The sequence below is a fragment of the Melanostigma gelatinosum genome, assembly GCF_949748355.1.
Source record: "Melanostigma gelatinosum genome assembly, chromosome: 13".
NCBI lineage: Eukaryota > Metazoa > Chordata > Actinopteri > Perciformes > Zoarcidae > Melanostigma > Melanostigma gelatinosum.
Genome location: NC_136646.1, coordinates 24724296 through 24746079, shown reverse-complemented (window position 1 = coordinate 24746079; position 21784 = coordinate 24724296). Strand labels below are relative to the sequence as shown.

Genomic DNA, 21784 nt, shown 5'->3' with positions numbered 1-21784 from the left:
TTCTGACCCCCAGAGGTGAGTCCGGAGCGGGGAAGACAGAAAACACCAAGAAGGTGATTCAGTACCTGGCCGTCGTCGCCTCTTCGCACAAGGGCAAGAAGGACGGCGACCCTGTGAGTGGAACGTCATCGAGATCGTTGTTATAGATTACAAGTTAAATATAATATCACAATAACCAACTTCAATCAGGGAGATTATTCATCACGTCTTGTAAATTTAACTCTTCAATAATTGTATAAAAGTTAATTAACTCTCTTAAATCTTCAGCATGCTGCATTTTAATGTTGCAGCTGTTGGAGGTGGAGCACATTTACTATATATACCATACACATATACTATATATTTACTATTTAATGAGCTTGTGAAGGGATCAATAAAGTCTCACCTTTATCAATAATAACACGCCATTATTTATTTGTTCATTATATTTGGCATTGTTATTGAGAAGTAACTAAAGCTGTCGGATAAAGTTAGTGCAGTAAAATATATATATTTACCTCTGAGATGTATTGGAGTCGAAGAATACTTAGATTTGTACTTAAGTGCAGTATTTTAGTGATTTACTTTACTGGGAAAAATCTGAACTGACGAGCTGATTTACTCGTTGATGGATTCCCTCAATTAATTCATAGTTTGTACATTTTCTAATGTTCAGTGTGAAGCTTTTCTACTTTTTAGTAAATTTACCTGCTGAAGGTTTGACGACCGTCGTATGAAACACTGATTTATTACTGAAGACTTTCTGTTTGTTGCTCGCTCAGCTGTTTGTAATCCAAAGAAGAGATTCTGTGGTTGGTTGATGCTCGGCTCTGCTGCATGTCATGTGGGGGGGGGGGGGGGGGGGGATGCTAACTGTAGCAGCTAATTAAATGAAGATGCATTTCTCAACACTTTGTGCTTCATGTTCCTGCAGCAGCAGCAGCAGCAGGCCGGATCTCTGGCCTACGTGAGTGGACAGAAAACCTTTTACACAAGAAGTTCTTCTCATCATTGATTCTTGTTTTATCGGTTTGCATCACTACAATGTCACTCTACATCTACCGTATGTGCATGCTCACCGTTAAATACACAGAATACTAACAAATGCATAAGCACATGTGGTGGAGGAAGTATCCAGGTGTTTTACTGCAGTAAAAGTAGCAATACTACAGTAGAAATACTCTCATGAGTAAAAGTCCTGCACTCTTAGCAGCAACAAAGACTAAAAGTACAAAAAGTTGTGTATGTATGTGCATCATATACATATTTTTATTTATTTATTTCAACATTTGTTGAGTGTTGTTTGGGCTGCAGGGGGAGCTGGAGAAGCAGCTGCTGCAGGCTAATCCCATCCTGGAGGCGTTTGGAAACGCCAAAACCATCAAGAACGACAACTCCTCTCGATTTGTGAGTTTCTGTTTTTAAATCGGTTTGAGAATCACTCAACGGTGTCTCATGCCGCTGCTGCCGTCTCCACAGGGAAAGTTCATCAAGCTCAACTTCGATGTGGCCGGCTATTTGGTAGGGGCCAACATCGACACCTGTATCCTCTTTGAGATGAAGTACACACACATATATATATATATATATATATATATATATATATATATATATATATATATATATATGATCCACTGTGTTTAGTATTAACATGAAAGCAGACCTGGTTATCTTGCTTAACCCTCTCCTGACCGGATCAGACCTGCTGGAGAAGTCTCGCTGTATCCGACAGGGCAACACCGAGAGAGCCTTCCACATCTTCTACTACATGGTGGCGGGAGCCAAAGACAAGCTGAAGGGTGAGGAGGAAAGAGTCGTGTGACACGAGATGGAAATGCTCTTCTCCAGTCACTTTCATCCCTGAACGTCCAGAACTCTCACCAGTTCAATATGAAAACCTGAAACTCAGATATTCGAGGTGAGACTGATCAAAAGTCACGGATCAGATCAGCGCCAAAGAAGAAAAGGAGCGAATATAACTTCCCTGATCACGTTGTTTTGCGGTTGATACCAATGGACGATCACTGATGATCCATGTTGGCAGATGAAGATCGTTGTTGTTGTTGTTGTTTTGTTATAGCAGCTGGTCTACAACGATCCAGACTATTCTGTTCCTCCACCATCCCAAAAACCATTTCAACCACTCTGAAGTCATGAACACTCTAAATGTTATACTTTTACCTTGTTATCGTCATAAAAACACACAGTTCAAATTGCTTCTTGTCTTTACGCTAAGCTAGGCTAAATGTCTGGGACGCAAACATTAGTTTTTCCGATGAAAGATGAAAGTGATGTTTTCTGCTTGGTGTGTTTAGAGGAGCTTCTGCTGGAGGACTTCAGCAGCTATCGCTTCCTTGTAGCCGGCCACGTGGAGATCTCCGGTCAGGAGGACGACGAGATGTTCATCGAGACTCTGGAGGCCATGGAGATCATGGGCTTCACCGAGGAGGAGAGGACAGGTACCGCCTGCTAGCAGCAGCAGCTCCATGTGCCCAAGCTATCGCTCCACTGGAGATATAAAGAAAAACGAGTTAAATTAACTGGAATGAGTCAAATTCAATAAGTTGACTTTACGTTAAAAAAGTCAGAGCTTTTTAAATATCCTGCATTCATTATTATAACAGATTTCATGGCGCCAAGTTGAAGTTTATTTGTTGGTTCATTTGAACGGGACAGTGCACATTAATAAAAACATTTCTGCAAAAAGGCTATTTTTCATCTGTATTTTTCATCTGTATTCCTTTTTGTAGTCCTTCTACGTTGTAGTTTCAATGGCAGACCTACGTCGGTGGCATCCACCGTCGTGTCATAATTACGTAGTTTAGTGATAATAGAGTTGGACTCTCTGAGCACCACGTTGTCTTTTCCTAACTCCTCATGAGTTCACCTTCATATCTTTCCTAAACCTCACGACGTCTTCCATCGAGGTCAAGGAAAAGTGGTTAGGAAAAGGCGTTAGGAGGTAACGTTTTTGACTTTTCGACCAGGAACCTTCCTGAGCATCACTTCCTGTTTACTATTGGCTCACTTCCTCTTCAGTGCAGCTATTCACAATCCCCTCCAGGTGTTGTTAAAGGACGTACAAAATAAACCGCTGATTGTTTCGGCCGTCCGCTGTGTTGTTGGAAGATCATCTGTAATATCTTCCCTCCTCTTCCTCGCTGCAGGGATGATGAAGGTGGTGTCCACGGTGCTCCAGCTGGGCAACGTCAAGTTTGAGAAGGAGAGGAACAGCGAGCAGGCGACCATGCCCGACAACACCGGTAACCGTATAAAATAAAATAAAAAATACCAACGCCGGCTCTGTGGATGAACCCTCGACCCGTGTGTCTGACCTGCTCTGTCTCCTGTTACCCATCAACCCCCCCCAGCTGCACAGAAGGTGTGCCACCTGCAGGGCGTCAACGTCACCGACTTCACCCGCGCCATCCTCACCCCTCGGATCAAAGTGGGCAGGGAGGTGGTGCAGAAGGCGCAGACCAAGCAGCAGGTAACGGCAACCCAGACCTCCAGATGTGGAACCTGTTGCATCACTTTCCCGTCAAAAGAAACCATCCCAGAATGAATCCTAAACTTTCTCCATGCAGGCTGATTTTGCGGTGGAGGCTCTGGCGAAGGCCATGTACGAGCGCCTGTTTCGCTGGATCCTGGCCAGAGTCAACAAGACGCTGGACAAGAGGAAGAGGCAGTCGTCCTCCTTCCTGGGCATCCTGGACATCGCCGGCTTTGAGATCTTTGAGGTGAGCGACTTTATCGAAAGCAAAGGTGTTGCTTTCTGTTTCATCGTGTCGTTCTCTCATCGTCTCTCAACGTCTCCCCGCCTCAGGACAACTCCTTCGAGCAGCTCTGCATCAACTACACCAACGAGCGTCTGCAGCAGCTCTTCAACCACACCATGTTCGTCCTGGAGCAGGAGGAGTACCAGAGAGAGGGCATCCAGTGGAACTTCATCGACTTCGGCCTCGACCTGCAGCCCTGCATCGAGCTCATCGAGAGGCCGGTCGGTTGACGTTGACGCCCACGCGTCCGACATGTTTGATTGATTTAACAGTGAAGCATAGAGGTGCTCTCGGAATTACACTTCAGAAAGAGACGACGAAAGGTCGTCGCTGAGCAGCACAGGCTCATGGCAGGTCGAGAAATAGTCACGAAACGCAATCGAATGGTTGGTTGTTGGTGTAGTTGCCTCAACCTAACTGTTGGTGTAGTTGCCTCAACCTAACTGTTGGTGTTGTTGCCTCAACCTAACTGTTGGTGTAGTTGCCTCAACCTAACTGTTGGTGTAGTTGCCTCAACCTAACTGTTGGTGTTGTTGCCTCAACCTAACTGTTGGTGTAGTTGCCTCAACCTAACTGTTGGTGTCGTTGCCTCAACCTAACTGTTGGTGTCGTTGCCTCAACCTAACTGTTGGTGTCGTTGCCTCAACCTAACTGTTGGTGTAGTTGCCTCAACCTAACTGTTGGTGTAGTTGCCTCAACCTAACTGTTGGTGTCGTTGCCTCAACCTAACTGTTGGTGTCGTTGCCTCAACCTAACTGTTGGTGTAGTTGCCTCAACCTAACTGTTGGTGTAGTTGCCTCAACCTAACTGTTGGTGTCGTTGCCTCAACCTAACTGTTGGTGTCGTTGCCTCAACCTAACTGTTGGTGTCGTTGCCTCAACCTAACTGTTGGTGTCGTTGCCTCAACCTAACTGTTGGTGTCGTTGCCTCAACCTAACTGTTGGTGTCGTTGCCTCAACCTAACTGTTGGTGTCGTTGCCTCAACCTAACTGTTGGTTTAGTTGCCTCAACCTAACTGTTGGTGTAGTTGCCTCAACCTAACTGTTGGTGTAGTTGCCTCAACCTAACTGTTGGTGTAGTTGCCTCAACCTAACTGTTGGTGTCGTTGCCTCAACCTAACTGTTGGTGTCGTTGCCTCAACCTAACTGTTGGTGTAGTTGCCTCAACCTAACTGTTGGTGTCGTTGCCTCAACCTAACTGTTGGTGTCGTTGCCTCAACCTAACTGTTGGTGTCGTTGCCTCAACCTAACTGTTGGTTTAGTTGCCTCAACCTAACTGTTGGTGTAGTTGCCTCAACCTAACTGTTGGTTTAGTTGCCTCAACCTAACTGTTGGTGTAGTTGCCTCAACCTAACTGTTGGTGTAGTTGCCTCAACCTAACTGTTGGTGTCGTTGCCTCAACCTAACTGTTGGTTTAGTTGCCTCAACCTAACTGTTGGTGTAGTTGCCTCAACCTAAACAGAGTCACTTTGTTTAGGTTGCATTCGCCTTATTGTGTCATTAATGCACTTAATCATTTGTTGCACTCCTCTGTTCATCAATAGACCCTTTCACAGTTTGTAAAAAATAATATCCTTACATTTCCCTCAGTGATATGGTATTCTGTAAAAGTATTTAAAAAAAGTTTATTTTATTTGCACGAAGTCCTAAAAAGTGCAGTACAATTAAAATAATTTTTAAATGTACTATATTTATGATATTTAAATTTTAAAAAATAGGGATGAAGTATGTTGGAAAATTTAATTAAGGCAGGAATTATATTTGCAGGAAGTTCTAAAGTCCAATACAATAAATATATTACAAAAAAATAAAATCTACAATATGATATTTTTGTATAAAAAATAAGGATGAAATTATAGGAAAATTTGCTGGAAGATTTAAGTCCAAGCAGGAAAGAGTCTGCTGATTGTGACTGAATCTTATTACATTGCAAACAAAATCAATTGCAGATTTGCACAACTGATGAATAAAGAAAGCAACATGACGTCAAATCAAATGTTCAAATCAATCACTCGTCTGTCTCTGTGCTGCAGCCGGCCACTGTAGGATTCAGATGGTGAGAAGCAGGAAAAGTGTCTTCAAGGGATTTCATTTCAACCCAAAATCTAAACTTTCAAATAGTTTCTTGTTTAATGAGTAAAAAGAGGTTTTCTCCGTGTCCCTCTCGGTCCTGCAGAACAACCCTCCGGGCATCCTGGCCCTGCTGGACGAGGAGTGCTGGTTCCCCAAAGCCACCGATGTCTCCTTCGTGGACAAGCTGATAAACACCCACACGGGTCACGTCAAGTTCTCCAAACCCAAACAGCACAAAGATAAACTGATGTTCACTGTTCTGCACTACGCCGGTAAGGTGAGCATCCCTGCAGGCTGCAGGACTCACACAAACAGCCTCGTGCTCACTAATGCTCACTAGAAACGTGGATACATCCGCCGCTGAAAATAGTCCCCAACAAAGTTACTGTTTGTCTCTGTTGTCCGTGAAGTGAAACTCTACATTCGTGAGGTGTTCTTAAAGATCTGTTCTTACTCTTGAGAGACGGAGTCGTTTATATTCATGATCTCCAGAGGATGATGAGGAAAATAACTTTAGTTTTTCCTCCTGTTTGTTCGATAAAAGCTTGAAGTGGAACTCTATATCAGTGAGGTGTTTTTAAAGATGTACGTCCTCGTAGGAACCGGTGGAGTTTAGCGACGCAGACAGGAAGTCCGAGTATTGAGAGACTAGCATTGTTGGTTGTGGTCTTTTTTAACAAGACTTAAACAGGACTTCCGTTCTCTTCCAGGTGGACTACAATGCAGCCAGCTGGTTGACCAAGAACATGGACCCTCTGAACGACAACGTGACCACCCTGCTCAACAACTCCTCCAGCAACTTCATCCAGGACCTGTGGAAAGACGGTGAGTCCTCGTGTCTCCACGGCTTCTCTCTCCGAGTCTCTGAGTAATCACGCGTGGTTCTGAATCTCTCAGCGGATCGAGTGGTCGGCCTGGAGACCATGACCAAGATGTCGGAGAGCTCGGCGCCCACCAAATCCAAGAAGGGCATGTTCCGCACGGTCGGCCAGCTGTACAAGGAGTCTCTGGGGAAGCTGATGGCCACGCTGCACAACACGCAGCCCAACTTCGTGCGCTGCATCATCCCCAACCACGAGAAGAAGGTGAGAGCTTCTACATTCACATGAAGCGGAGATGTATCAAACTCATGGATATCGCCATGAAACTTCCCCACTTCATCACTCACAGGAAGAGGATTGTTTTCTATCACGGTGACTTTTGGTGAATTTAGTAGAAATCTACAAACAGACAAAATAATAAAATGTTTCTTTCCTCTCGTCTGAAAGAAGACGAGTTATGGAAGATGAATAATGCAAACTCTCTAAGTTGAGCAGAACATTCAAACAATGTTTCTCCCTTTAGTGTCTCCTTGAGAACAAATTTCCAAATTGAATACGGTTTTAACACATTTTGTTTTGGAGGAATATTGTGCTCTAAATCAGCATTTTTAAACGTCACCATTCGCCCCTGAACTGTATAGTAATGACAGTAGTACTACTAGTAGTAGTAGAAGTAGTATGAGATGACTGTAGTTCGAGCCTGGTCTCTATCCCATAGACCAGGGGTATTCAACTAAAATTCCAAAAGGTCCAGATCGAGAACAAATGATGTGATTTGAGCTGAAGCTGCAGGTCGAGAACGGAGACTGAGTCTGCTCTGCTGCAGGCGGGGAAGATGGACTCCAACCTGGTTCTGGAGCAGCTGCGGTGTAACGGCGTGCTGGAGGGCATCCGGATCTGCAGGCAGGGGTTCCCCAACCGCATCGTGTTCCAGGAGTTCAGACAGAGGTGAGCAGACGCCTCAGGCCACATTTACACAAATCTGATATTATTATCATCATTGTTTATTATTTAGAGAGATGGAAGAACATATTCATCGTTTGTTTGCACGAATGGAGACTCTGTGTAATATGCTACAATAAAGCATCCTCTTTGTGGGAGATAACTCTGCTAACAGTGTGTGAGCCATTCATTTCAATGCAGTGTTGTAGTTCCTCAATGTGACCACTAGAGGGCACACACACACTAACACTGCATTTAACAGAAAACAACCAAAACCATCAACGGAAATCACCATTTAATTAAAATGTAGTTTAATGTCTTGTGTGTAAGTTGGTTATTTATTTATTATTCACATTCATACTTTCTTGTTTTGAAGATATGAGATTCTGGCTGCAAGCGCCATCCCGAAGGGCTTCATGGACGGGAAGCAGGCGTGCTGTCTGATGGTGAGCCTGATCAGTTACTATGCTGTTGATGATATTACTGTAACAGTGTTGATGATATTACTATAACAGTGTTGATGATATTACTATAACAGTGTTGATGATATTACTATAACAGTGTTGATGATATTACTATAACAGTGTTGATGATATTACTATAACAGTGTTTATGATATTACTATAACAGTGTTTATGATATTACTATAACAGTGTTTATGATATTACTATAACAGTGTTGATGATATTACTATAACAGTGTTGATGATATTACTATAACAGTGTTGATGATATTACTATAACAGTGTTGATGATATTACTATAACAGTGTTGATGATATTACTATAACAGTGTTGATGATATTACTATAACAGTGTTTATGATATTACTATAACAGTGTTTATGATATTACTATAACAGTGTTGATGATATTACCGTAACAGTGTTGATGATATTACTGTAACAGTGTTGATGATATTACTATAACAGTGTTGATGATATTACTATAACAGTGTTGATGATATTACTATAACAGTGTTTATGATATTACTATAATAATGTTATCAATACTGTTGATAGTGGACAGGATGCCCAAACAGAACAAAAACTGATCAACAGGAATTTACTTGAAAAAGGAAGAATCGGATTCTTCTCTTTGATCACACTCCTCTCCTTTCCTTTACTCTCCTTCACTCCTTTCCTCTCATCTCCACTCCTCTCCTTTCCTTTCCTCGCCTTCACTCCTCTCCTTTCCTCTCCTCGCCTTCACTTCTCTCCTTCACTTCTCTCCTTTCCTTTACTCGCCTTCACTCCTCTCCTTTCATCTCCTTTCCTCTCCTTTCCTCTCCCCTCCCATCCTTCTGTCTCCTCTCTTTCTCTCCTCTCTCCTCCCCCCCCCCCCCCCCCCAGGTGAAGCACCTGGACCTGGACACTAACCTGTACCGTATCGGTCAGAGTAAAATGTTCTTCAGGACGGGAGTTCTGGCTCAGCTGGAGGAAGAGCGGGACCTCAAACTCACCGTCGTCATCATCGCCTTCCAGGCTCAAGCCAGAGGCTTCCTGGCCCGCAAGTACGAATACAAATACTTAAGTACACCGGTTTGAGGTACTTGTACTTCACTGGAGTATTTCCATGCTCTGCTTCACTGTACTTCAGGGGGAAATACTGTTCTGTTTCCTGCACTATAACAAAACTAAATATGATAAAAAAATAAATCACAACATCTTGTTATTGATTAAATAAAACTGTATTGATCATGGGGGGGATTCACAAGCTACCCAGTAGTATATAAAGTAGTTCAAATGAGATCCGCTTATTCTAACATTAATACATCAACAATTATAATACAGTGATTTAATAAATATATATTATTTTGCATACTTTTTCTTTTGCTACTTTAAGTATATTTTGACCTGAAGGAGTATTTCTACACTGTAGTATCACTACTTTTACTGAAGTACAAGATCAGAGTACTTCTTCCACCTCTTGCTGTTTTAATAATAATAATAATATTTGAATCTTTATCTTCAGGGCGTTCAATAAACGTCAGCAGCAGCTCACCGCCATGAAGGTGATCCAGAGGAACTGCGCCTGTTACCTCAAACTGAAGAACTGGCAGTGGTGGAGGCTCTTCACTAAGGTCACACACTCACACACACATACTCACACACACACACACACACACACACACACTCTCTCACACACACACACACACACACACAATGTTCACGTACATAAGAAAGATATAAATAAAGTCACAAGTTAGATGTCACACATGCTAAACATGTTAGCATGCTAATGTTCTAATGTGCTAAATGTTAGCACGTTAATACACTTCAATGAATACAGCAAGAACAAAGCAGAAATAATAAAAGCATAAGAATAACAAAAGCAGTAAATTTAAAAGCAAATGAAGCAACGACAACTAAAACGACTGGAAGTGAAACACGATGAAATAGATTCAGATTGTTGTTGTTCATGTTATTCCAGGTTTCAGGTGCAGAATGATGGAAAAAAGCATTTTTGAAACACATACACAACAATTGACAGCGGAGCTCCGTCCAACAAATGCTACTACAGAATGTATGAAGGGAAAAACATGCAAAAATGAGAATCCAGCAATAAGACGTGGAAGTCAAATAGAATATATGTGAAACAGAATATGTTATTAGCATGTTGGTGTAACTTAAGCATGCTAACATTAGCTGTGATTCGGCTAATGCTAAAGTTAGCATGCTAATATTTGTGTCATGGCCCTTAAAGTTGAGGTCATAACATGTTTGTTTTCGGTGGTGAGGTCATAAGATGAACTGAGTACATTAGTCACGTGTTTAACTGCTGGTGGTGCAGGTGAAGCCACTGCTGCAGGTCACCAGACAAGAAGAAGAAATGGGTCAGAAAGATGAGGAGCTGAAGGCAGCGCAGGAGGTGGCGATCAAGTCGGAGGCCGAGCTGAAGGACGTCACCCAGAAACACACCCAGGTGGAAGAAACGCATGTTCTTATCTCCTCGTTTAGTTTTTATCTTAAAAGTTGTTAAAGTGACAGAAGTCTGTTTTTGAAGCTGATGGAGGAGCGAGTCCAGCTGGAGACGAAGCTGCAGGCGGAGACGGAGCTGTACGCGGAGGCCGAGGAGATGAGGGTTCGCCTGGATGCCAAGAAGCTGGAGCTGGAGGAGGTGCTGCACGAGATGGAGTCTCGTCTGGAGGAGGAGGAGGACCGGACTAACGGCCTGCAGCACGAGAGGAAGGAGATGGAGATGCAGCTGCAGGTGGGAACACATTGCTGTTTTTAATATCATTTATTTTACAGTTAATCACTTCATTTGTATTCTATGAAATGTCACTAAATAGATTATTATTATTTTCTTTATTTTTATTATTTATTCATTCTTTTCTTTACAAAAATCACTTGTTGTTTAATCTTTAAAATGTAAGATTTATATTTCTTAATGATATTTATTATCTTTTTTTCGCAATTAATCATGTATTGTTTAGTCTATACAATGTTAGAAAATACAAAGAAACACGCAACACAAAGAAATCATATTTACAATGACATGAAACAGAAAAGTCTAATATTATATCTATTTACTTACTGAGTTGTAATTATTTATCAAACAAAAAAGCCAAATGTTTGCTGCTTCCAGCATCTCAAATATTAATCTGTTTCATATCTGACAGTAGAAAGTACAATATTTCCCTCTGAAATGTGGTAGAGTATAAAGTAACATAAAATAGAAGTATGAAGTAAAGTGCCTGAAACGTGATAAGTGCAGTCGTTGAGTAAAAGTGCTTATTTAACTTGATTCTCTGTGTTTTGTGCAGCTGATGGAGGCGCACATAGCAGAAGAAGAAGACGCCCGTCAGAAGCTGCAGCTGGAGAAAGTGTCTGTGGAGGGAAAAGTGAAGAAACTGGAGGAGGACGTTCTGATCATGGAGGACCAGAACAACAAACTGCAGAAGGTCAGAAGAGTCCAGTGTGTTTCGTGGTGTTTTTAACGTTAACGATATACTCAAGTGTGTCTTCTCATGTCTTTAAAGGAGCGGAAGCTCATGGAGGAGAGGATGGCCGACACGAACTCCAACCTGACAGAAGAGGAGGAGAAGTCCAAGAATCTGACCAAACTCAAGACCAAGCACGAGTCCATGATCTCAGACCTGGAGGGTCAGTCTGCAAAACACTCAAAACACTCAGAATACAACGATCTGTATTCACTCACTTCTGTTTGGATGAATAGAAGAATGCAGCTGATCATTTTTTTACATTGGACATATGAGTCAGAAACTGTCAATCAGAAGATTTTCATTTGAAGTATATATACTTCCTTATATAACAAATCTTAATTAATTGGTAAAACAAATATAATATTGTATGATAAATACAATGAATCTTGTCTAATTTTAAATAGTTCCTGTTTCCGATAAGTTATTCTTAAAGGTACAGTGTGTGGCATTTAAAGATGTTTAGAAATGGAATTTTATATTATTGCGTATGTTTTCTTGATAATAGTATGACCACCTGAAAATAAGAATTGTTGTGTTTTCGTTTGCTTAGAATGAGCCGTTTGTATCCACATCTACGCTTGGCACACGTGAGAAGTTTCAGTTGGTTGCAATCTTCAAACTCACCGCTAGATGGCGGCAAATCCCAAACGCTGGCCCTTTAAGGATAAAACCTTTGATTTACAGGAGTTTTTAATCCCAAACGTACTGAATAATTTCCCGTAACATCTGTAAAAGGTCCGTTCCCCGTCTCCTCTCCTGTGCAGTGCGTATGAAGAAGGAGGAGAAGGGCCGTCAGGACATGGAGAAGGCCAAGAGGAAGGTGGAGGCGGAGCTTGCCGACCTCCAGGAGCAGCACGCCGACCTGCAGGCCCAACTAACCGAACTCAGAGCCCAGCTGGCCGCCAAGGAGGAGGAGCTCCAGGCCACACTGGCTCGGTAAGCAGAGAACGTTTACAACGTCACCAAGTTAAATAATAAACTAAGAAGTTTCCACTCAGACCAGAAGGAAACTCCTGAAATCTGAAGAGTCAGATGTGAAGATATTAGAAACTACAGCAGAACCTTCTTTTGCGTCCGCAGCTTGGAGGAGGAGTGCAATCATCGCGGGGCGGCGGTGAAGCGGGTTCGGGAGTTGGAGGTTCTGATCTTGGAGCTGCAGGAGGACATGGAGGCCGAGAGGGCGGCGAGAGGGAAGGTGGAGGCGGCTCGGAGGGATCTGGGAGAGGAGCTGGACGCTCTCCGCACCGAGCTGGAGGACAGCCTGGACACCACCGCCGCCCAGCAGGAGCTTCGGTCCGTACCACCCGATGTGTACACGACCTCTGATTGGTCCACGTATATTCTCAGTGGTGTCTGCAGAGAAGTTCTCAGTCGACTGGATCTGTAAAACTGAGTTTCCTGCAGAAAGAATTGCACAAAAGCAGCCCTTTAAATGTTGTATTTACCAGTAATGTGTTCATTCGTTTCTTGGAAATAAGTCATTCAGCATAAAAAAGCATTTCTAATCGACCAAAACGAGTGATTATTCGACAGAAGGAAGCTGCAATGAACAGAAAAGCAGCGAAATGGTCTTAAACTTTGACTTATGAGCCAAGAACTTACTGAAAAGTATCTTATCAACTTCTCATCATTCATTTCCAAAATGTGGAAAGTGTGTGGCAGCTCCTAAATGATGGAGTAGATGGAGAGAATGATGGACGACTGCAGAGTATTCTCTGCAGTTTACTGAAATTATTTGGGATTTGAGACTTAACACAGAGTTTAGGTACGGCCCTTTTTCTGAATTCTAAGAAAAAGAACAAAACTACGTATATTTTGACACATTTAAAACCAAAATATAACTCCGAGGCTTCATATCATAATCAGAAGCGGTTTATTGCCACATTTGCACATACAAAGAATTTGGCTTGGTGATTGGTGCATGATAATAAACAGTGCAATAGTATTGGACATCATTTAGAAAATGACACATGATACTTAACGGACAAAGACTTTTTCTTCAGATGTATTCAATAATCTAAAGATCCGTGGCTGCTATCTGTAAGGCCAAAGCTTCAGCTGAATAATTTGGGGGTTGAAACAAAGATCACGGCTCGATCTCTGATCTTTAAAAAGTTGGTGCACATTTATTTTTCTGCATTTACAACAAATGTCAAACAATTGATTCTGTGTTAAACTTAGACTGTCAAAGTCACACGGCTTCTTTCTGCGACGCTGCAGAACCGTAAATACGTCGTCTGCATAGAAGCGGAGGTTTGTAAACCCCGCCTCCCGGCCGTGTTTCTGTCAGACGTGTGGCGGTGACGTCGTGTTTCTGTGGCGTGTGACCGACAGGGCGAAGCGTGAGCAGGAAGTGGCCATGCTGAAGAAAGCCATGGAGGACGAGGGACGGGGCCACGAGAACCAAGTCCAGGACCTGAGACAGAAACACAGCCAGGCTGTGGAGGAGCTCAATGAGCAGCTGGAGCAGGCCAAGAGGGTACACACGCACACACACACACACACACACACACACACACACACACACACACACACACACACACACACACACACACACACACACACACACACACACACACACAAACACACACACACACGTTTCACTTCAATACAATAGACACTGAAACAGCATTAACAGAGGTGGACTCTTTCGCTCACCTGTCATCACGTTTCTCCGTCCAGGTGAGAGCCGGTCTGGAGAAAGCCAAGCAGGTTCTGGAGAAGGAGTCCTCAGACCTCAGCGCCGACCTGCGATCCCTCGCCGGCGCCAAACAGGAAGTGGAGCACAAGAAGAAGAAGGTGGAGGGTCAGCTGAACGACCTGCACTCCCGCTTCAACGAGAGCGAGCGGCAGAGGACCGAGCTCGGGGAGCGGGTCTCCAAGATGACTGTGAGTCGTAGAAATACATGTACATATGTATAATGTGTATATGTATAATGTGTATATGTATAATGTGTATATGTATAATGTGTATATGTATAATGTGTATATGTATAATGTGTATATGTATAATGTGTATATGTATAATGTGTATATGTATAATGTGTATATGTATAATGTGAGAAGACAATGTAGGACAACATTAAAGTTGTACTACTTCTCTTCTGTCTCCTTCCCTCCTCTCTCCTTTTCTTTCTCCTCGTCTTCGTCAGATGGAGCTGGACAGTGTGACGAGTGTTTTGAACGACGCGGAGGGAAAGAACATCAAGCTGAGCAAAGACGTCTCCAGTCTGTCCTCACGGCTCCAGGATGCTCAGGTGAGATACAACCACCTGTTTATAGAGTTGTAGTTCTGTGTTGTAGTCGCAAGATGAAAAGTCAAGCGTCAAAGGGATTTCCTCTGGGGACTATGAATGTTCTAAGCTGCACGACAATCCATCCAATAGTTGTCAAAATACTTCAATAAATAACAACTCAAAAGGAAAAGACAGAAAATCACTCAAGCTGTGAGGATACATCTTCTGGAAACCACGAATGTCTCATTTCTGAGACATTTCAGTGTGAACCAAGATGGCGGTCCGACCGACATTGCCGTCAAACTGACCCCTTTCTCCTCATCTCTCCTCCAGGAGCTGCTGTCGGAGGAGACCCGTCAGAAGCTGAACCTGTCCGGACGTCTCCGTCAGATGGAGGAGGACAGGAACAGCCTGATGGAGCAGCTGGAGGAGGAGACGGAGACCAAGCGGGCCGTGGAGAGGCAGGTCTCCAGCCTCAACATGCAGGTCAGTAACTTCAAGTCGCAAGACAGTCGGTCGGAGACAAAGCCGCGGCGTTACAAACTCACCCGAGCTCTCGACGTTTTGCCTCCCGTCAGCTGTCCGACTACAAGAAGAAGCTGGACGAGACGTCCGGCACGGTGGAGCTGCTGGAGGAGGGGAAGAAGCGTCTGCAGCGCGAGCTGGAGGCGGCCAACGGAGAGTACGAGGAGAAGGCGTCGGCCTACGACAAGCTGGAGAAGAGCCGGAGCCGGATGCAGCAGGAGCTGGAGGACGTCCTCATGGACCTGGACAGCCAGCGGCAGCTCGTGTCCAACCTGGAGAAGAAGCAGAAGAAGTTTGATCAGGTCTGAAGATACTTTTGTTGCGTCTAGCTCAAGCTTGTATTATGATGAGCTTGTAAGGCTTGTACCTTAAACCAGTCTAATGCTACCTTAAACCAGTCTAATGCTACCTTAAACCAGTCTAATGCTGCCTTAAACCAGTCTAATACTACATTAAACCAGTCTAATACTACCTTAAACCAGTCTAATGCTACCTTAAACCAGTCTAATACTGCCTTAAACCAGTCTAATACTGCCTTAAACCAGTCTAATACTGCCTTAAACCAGTCTAATGCTGCTTTAAACCAGTCTAATACTACCTTAAACCAGTCTAATGCTACCTTAAACCAGTCTAATACTGCATTAAACCAGTCTAATACTGCCTTAAACCAGTCTAATGCTACCTTAAACCAGTCTAATGCTACCTTAAACCAGTCTAATACTACCTTAAACCAGTCTAATGCTACCTTAAACCAGTCTAATGCTGCTTTAAACCAGTCTAATACTACCTTAAACCAGTCTAATACTACCTTAAAACAGTCTAATACTACCTTAAACCAGTCTAATACTACCTTAAACCAGTCTAATGCTGTCTTAAACCAGTCTAATACGACATTAAACCAGTCTAATACGACCTTAAACCAGTCTAATGCCGCTTTAAACCAGTCTAATACTACCTTAAACCAGTCTAATACTACCTTAAACCAGTCTAATACTACCTTAAACCAGTCTAATACTACCTTAAACCAGTCTAATGCTGCCTTAAACCAGTCTAATACTACCTTAAACCAGTCCAATACTACCTTAAACCAGTCTAATGCTACCTTAAACCAGTCTAATACTGCCTTAAACCAGTCTAATACTGCCTTAAACCAGTCTAATGCTGCTTTAAACCAGTCTAATACTACCTTAAACCAGTATAATGCTACCTTAAACCAGTCTAATACTGCATTAAACCAGTCTAATACTGCCTTAAACCAGTCTAATGCTACCTTAAACCAGTCTAATGCTACCTTAAACCAGTCTAATACTACCTTAAACCAGTCTAATGCTACCTTAAACCAGTCTAATGCTGCTTTAAACCAGTCTAATACTACCTTAAACCAGTCTAATACTACCTTAAACCAGTCTAATACTACCTTAAACCAGTCTAATACTACCTTAAACCAGTCTAATGCTGTCTTAAACCAGTCTAATGCGACCTTAAACCAGTCTAATACCACCTTAAACCAGTCTAATGCCGCTTTAAACCAGTCTAATACTACCTTAAACCAGTCTAATACTACCTTAAACCAGTCTAATACTACCTTAAACCAGTCTAATACTACCTTAAACCAGTCTAAAACTACCTTAAACCAGTCTAATACTACCTTAAACCAGTCTAATACTACCTTAAACCAGTCTAATACTACCTTAAACCAGTCTAATACTACCTTAAACCAGTCTAATACTACCTTAAACCAGTCTAAAACTACCTTAAACCAGTCTAATACTACCTTAAACCAGTCTAATACTACCTTAAACCAGTCTAATACTACCTTAAACCAGTCTAAAACTACCTTAAACCAGTCTAATACTGCTTTAAACCAGTCTAATACTACCTTAAACCAGTCTAAAACTACCTTAAACCAGTCTAATACTACCTTAAACCAGTCTAATACTACCTTAAACCAGTCTAAAACTACCTTAAACCAGTCTAATACTACCTTAAACCAGTCTAATACTACCTTAAACCAGTCTAAAACTACCTTAAACCAGTCTAATACGACCTTAAACCAGTCTAAAACTACCTTAAACCAGTCTAATACTACCTTAAACCAGTCTAAAACTACCTTAAACCAGTCTAATACTGTCTTAATGATGCAGATGCTGGCGGAGGAGCGCGCCGTTTCCTGCAAGTTCGCGGAGGAGCGCGATCGGGCGGAGGCGGAGGCGAGGGAGAAGGAGACGAGGGTGCTGGCTCTGTCCAGAGCGCTGGAGGAGAACCAGGACGCTCTGGACGAGACGGAGAAGATGGTGAAGGCCCTCCGAGGAGAGATGGAGGACCTCATCAGCTCCAAGGACGACGTGGGGAGGAGCGTAAGAGGAAACCTCTGAACACAAATGATTCATTTCATTACAGGCGTCATTTCCTGATTTCACATCTTCTTTCAGGTCCACGACCTGGACAAGGCTAAGCGGGGCCTGGAGGCCACGGTGGACGAGATGAGGACCCAGATGGACGAGCTGGAGGACGAGCTGCAGGTCGCCGAGGACGCCAAGCTGCGTCTGGAGGTCAACGCTCAGGCCATGAGAGCGCAGCACGAGAGGGAGCTGCACGCCCGCGATGAGCTGGGCGAGGAGAAGAGGAAGCAGCTCCTCAAACAGGTACTGCATTCTCTCTAGTGGCCACCAGGGGGCGACTCCTCTGCTTGTATAGAAGTCTATAGAAAATGACTCTACTTCTCTCTTGATTTATTACCTCAGTAAACATTGTAAACATGAGTTTATGTCTCAATCTCTAGTTTCAAGTCTTCTTCAATACAGCATGATGTTCATTTAGTACATTATGGTCCATTTAGAGTCACACAGACCATAAAGCAGGGGATGCTTTAGGGCGGGGCTACAGTGATTGACATGTCTCTAGCGTCTCTACGTCACTCCTCCTCAGCCCAGGTATGGTCACTTCCTGTTCATGGTTGCATAAAGAACAACATGGCGACGGCTGTAATCCAAGATGGCGACGGCGATCGTCCATCGTACCAATGGGTGACGTCACGATGACGACGTCCACTTCTGATAAACAGTCTATGACTTTAACGTGTTCGTGAAGGGTCAGGAGGGTCATATTTAGGGCTTCAGTCTCGATAAATAAAATAACTGTTAAACTTCTACTCCAGTTCTGATCTTCTTTGACCTTTTTGACCTGTGTTTTAAAATGAAACCACAATAAAGTGTAAAAGCTGTCACTCTGCCAGGTGCGTGAGCTGGAGGCGGAGCTTGAGGAGGAGAGGAAGCAGCGAGGTCAAACGTCAGGCAGCAAGAAGAAGCTGGAGGGCGAGCTGAAGGACATGGAGGACCAGCTGGAGGCCACCAGCAGGGGGCGCGACGAAGCCGTCAAGCAGCTCCGCAAGATCCAGGTCAGCTGGACTGACGTCAACGTCTTAATGTTGCAGTTAACCAGCGTGGACCTGAATCAGACGTGTTTCAATCCTGTCCTCGCAGGGCCAGATGAAGGATCTCCAGAGGGACCTGGAGGACTCGCGTGCGGCCCAGAAGGAGGTCCTCTCCTCAGCCCGGGAGTCTGAGCGCAGGACCAAGGCCACGGAGGCCGACATCGTCCAGCTGCACGAGGTGCTGCACTTTCAAAATAAAAGCTTGTTGTTTCCCGATCAGTTATGATACAAACGCATGAAGCTTTTAATTCTGCAGGGCGACCTTTTGAAAAAGAAAGCATAAAATGAGGGAGAAATAACGTGGAGTTAATCGGTGTTTATTTTGAAAACATCATTAACTTCCAGATGTTGGCAGCAGCTGAGAGAGCTCGTAAACAGGCAGAGACGGAAAGAGACGAGCTGTCTGAAGAGCTGGCCAGTAACTCCTCCGGAAAGTATGTGTTTTATGTGATAAACACACAAATATAGATGTATTTTATATATATTTTATATATATATATATATATATATATATATATATATATATATATCTCAATGACCCGTCACATGGTCACCAAAAATATTAGGAATTATCCTCTGGGCACCATGAATGTTCTCCAAAACATGAATAGGAATTCAACCAGCAGTTGTTGCTCTGTATATGTATATGTATATGAATATATGTACATGTATGTATATATTCTCTCCTGTGTTCCAAGTTTTCCATTTGTTTTGCTGTTGCTAAAGTCATCAGATGGTAAAAATTGTAAGAAATAAAAGTTATTACCAAGTAATTTCATTTAATGCATTTATTTCTCTGTGTTCTTGGAGGTGTAAAAGCTAATATCATAATATATCATGTGATCTATGATATATTAGCTCTCTTTCCTCCTCCGGTTCAGATCGCTGCTGTCGGATGAGAAGCGTCGTCTGGACGTGAAGATGAGCCGGCTGGAGGAGGAGCTGGAGGAGGAGCAGGCCACCGCGGAGAGCCTCAACGAGCGGCTGAGGAAGAGCCAGCAGCTGGTAGGTTCTCTGGTCCGACGGGACAGGATGGGACTCCAGTGTTTCTTGTATTTTGGGGGGTCCTGACCTCTGTTGTGTAGGTGGATCAGCTGGGGGCGGAGCTGGCGGCGGAGCGCTCCACCTCTCAGAGCAGGGAGGGGTCCCGGCAGCTGCTGGAGAGGCAGAACAGAGACCTGAAGGCCAAACTGCAGGAGCTGGAGGGTCAGGGCCGGTCCAAACTCAAGGCCTCCGTCGCCGCCCTCGAGGCCAAGCTGAGGGAGGTGGAGGAGCAGCTGGAGACCGAGAGCAGGTACTGGTGCATGCTGGGAAAAAGGAGTTCCCAAAAGCTGAATTCCGACTTGCGTTTAACCAAAGAGATGGGCCGGGCGATAAAATATGAACTTGAGATCCTGACATGAGACGAGATATCGGCTGAGATTTGAATTATTGTAATAAGCGTCATTTTCTGAACTTACCAGCTGTTCCATTGTTTTTCTTCACCATTATTTCTCATTATTATTATGAACTACTATGATGGATGATGTTGTGTGCATGTTGTGTAGAGAGCGTCAGTCCAACGCTAAGAACCTGCGTCAGAAGGAGAAGAAGCTGAAGGACTTCAGCTTCCAGATGGAGGACGAGAGGAAGCAGGCGCAGGAGTTCAAAGACCAGGTGACGAGGACGCAACACCAAGAACAGAAGCAGCAGTTCACCGTCCTCCGTGACGCTTTCAGCCGCGTAACGTTCGCTGTCTCTAACGTTCGCTGTCTCTGACGTTCGCTCCCCTGCAGGCGGAGAAGGGCAACGTGCGGGTGAAGCAGCTGAAGCACCAGCTGGAGGAGGCGGAGGAGGAGGCGCAGCGCGTCGCCGCGTCTCGCAGGAAGCTGCAGAGGGAGCTGGACGAGGCGACGGAGGCCAACGATGCTCTGAGCAGAGACATGTCTTCACTGAGGAGCAAACTGAGGTACAGAGGGGACAAACTGCTGATGACAACTAGTCAGGACTCAGATATTACAGAGTGCACCAATGCAGCGACCTCACGAACATTTATCGCTTCACCTTTGTGACCAAGCGACCCTCTGAACCCCAAACACACAGGAAAGACACTTTATCAGCCAGAAGCTGTAAAAACTGTCATATCATCTGGTTTTCATCTTTCCGGCGGAAAAACGTCCCAAAACTGCTTTTTGCGGTTCAGAGGGTTAAACTCATGTCGTGTTTTGAAAGAAAAGAAACGTGAAAGCATGAGATGATTTGTGATTTTCTCTCCTTCCTCCTCGTGTCCTCAGACACTACTGATCTGCAAACCGTCCTCAACAGCCTCCTGGGAATATTCTCCTCTTCCTCTTCCTCAGCGGGCTTTTTAACTTCCTTCAGTTTACACCTGCTGCAACATTTAACTTGAAACCTGAAACAACTATCCTCCCTCTCACCCTCCTCTTCCTCCTCTCTATATCTTCCTCCTGATGTGTCGGGTGTTCCCAGGCGTGGCGGCGGGGAGGCGGTGTTCAGCAGCCCCAGAAGCAGCAGCAGCGGCGGTGGTGGTGGTGTTGGTGGTGTTGGTGGTGGTGGTGTTGGTGGTGGTGGTGTTGGTGTTGGTGGTGTTGGTGGCGGCAGCACGAGGAGCTTGAGTCTGGGAGGGAGCATCAGCCGGAGGAGCACCATCAAGGAGAAGTCGGTGGAGCTGCAGGAGGAGGAGGAGCCTCCGTCTCGGTCCCCGTCTCCCCCTCTGGACTCCCTCGCCCTCTCCCCCGACGAGTAGACGGGAAAATAGATTTTATCTTCTTAGTTTATGATGAAACAAAATAATCAAAATAGGTTTTGAGAAGTTACCATTATTTTGACTGTTTGACATTTTATTTATGCAAATCTAATATATTTAGTTTTATTTAAATGACTATATATATATTATAAAGTCAGTTTTCTTCGTTCTCGGTTGTGTTCGAGTCGAGTGAACCGCTCGTTTAACAAAACTTTGTTTGCAGCTCAAAGACTAAATATTAAGATTGAAACATGATTCCATCTGTTGCAGAGTAAAAAAAATAATTAGTATCATCTGTCCTGAAA

The 21784-nt window shown here is 43.9% G+C and overlaps 1 protein-coding gene across 1 annotated transcript in view; it reads left to right on the top strand.

Annotated features, from left to right (window-relative positions):
- LOC306786740 (myosin-14-like) overlaps positions 1-21479 on the top strand; it is a gene marked incomplete at both ends in the record, with an annotated part of 27262 nt that extends 5783 nt beyond the window's left edge. The window contains 39 exons of the mRNA XM_079281586.1: positions 14-113; positions 914-946; positions 1294-1386; positions 1459-1522; positions 1680-1778; positions 2295-2438; positions 3147-3242; positions 3351-3469; positions 3567-3719; positions 3806-3979; positions 5934-6107; positions 6541-6655; positions 6728-6915; positions 7478-7599; positions 7970-8039; positions 8943-9103; positions 9565-9673; positions 10384-10515; positions 10597-10803; positions 11360-11497; positions 11576-11699; positions 12304-12475; positions 12620-12832; positions 13874-14018; positions 14222-14428; positions 14692-14796; positions 15109-15261; positions 15354-15602; positions 17445-17657; positions 17733-17945; positions 18536-18697; positions 18783-18911; positions 19079-19167; positions 19615-19738; positions 19819-20027; positions 20281-20389; positions 20509-20681; positions 21203-21260; positions 21312-21479. Of these exons, the coding sequence (XP_079137712.1) occupies positions 14-113; positions 914-946; positions 1294-1386; positions 1459-1522; positions 1680-1778; positions 2295-2438; positions 3147-3242; positions 3351-3469; positions 3567-3719; positions 3806-3979; positions 5934-6107; positions 6541-6655; positions 6728-6915; positions 7478-7599; positions 7970-8039; positions 8943-9103; positions 9565-9673; positions 10384-10515; positions 10597-10803; positions 11360-11497; positions 11576-11699; positions 12304-12475; positions 12620-12832; positions 13874-14018; positions 14222-14428; positions 14692-14796; positions 15109-15261; positions 15354-15602; positions 17445-17657; positions 17733-17945; positions 18536-18697; positions 18783-18911; positions 19079-19167; positions 19615-19738; positions 19819-20027; positions 20281-20389; positions 20509-20681; positions 21203-21260; positions 21312-21479 (5506 nt within the window). The remainder of the gene's footprint in view (positions 1-13; positions 114-913; positions 947-1293; positions 1387-1458; positions 1523-1679; positions 1779-2294; positions 2439-3146; positions 3243-3350; positions 3470-3566; positions 3720-3805; positions 3980-5933; positions 6108-6540; positions 6656-6727; positions 6916-7477; positions 7600-7969; positions 8040-8942; positions 9104-9564; positions 9674-10383; positions 10516-10596; positions 10804-11359; positions 11498-11575; positions 11700-12303; positions 12476-12619; positions 12833-13873; positions 14019-14221; positions 14429-14691; positions 14797-15108; positions 15262-15353; positions 15603-17444; positions 17658-17732; positions 17946-18535; positions 18698-18782; positions 18912-19078; positions 19168-19614; positions 19739-19818; positions 20028-20280; positions 20390-20508; positions 20682-21202; positions 21261-21311) is intronic.
- Between the last annotated feature and the right edge of the window lie 305 nt (positions 21480-21784).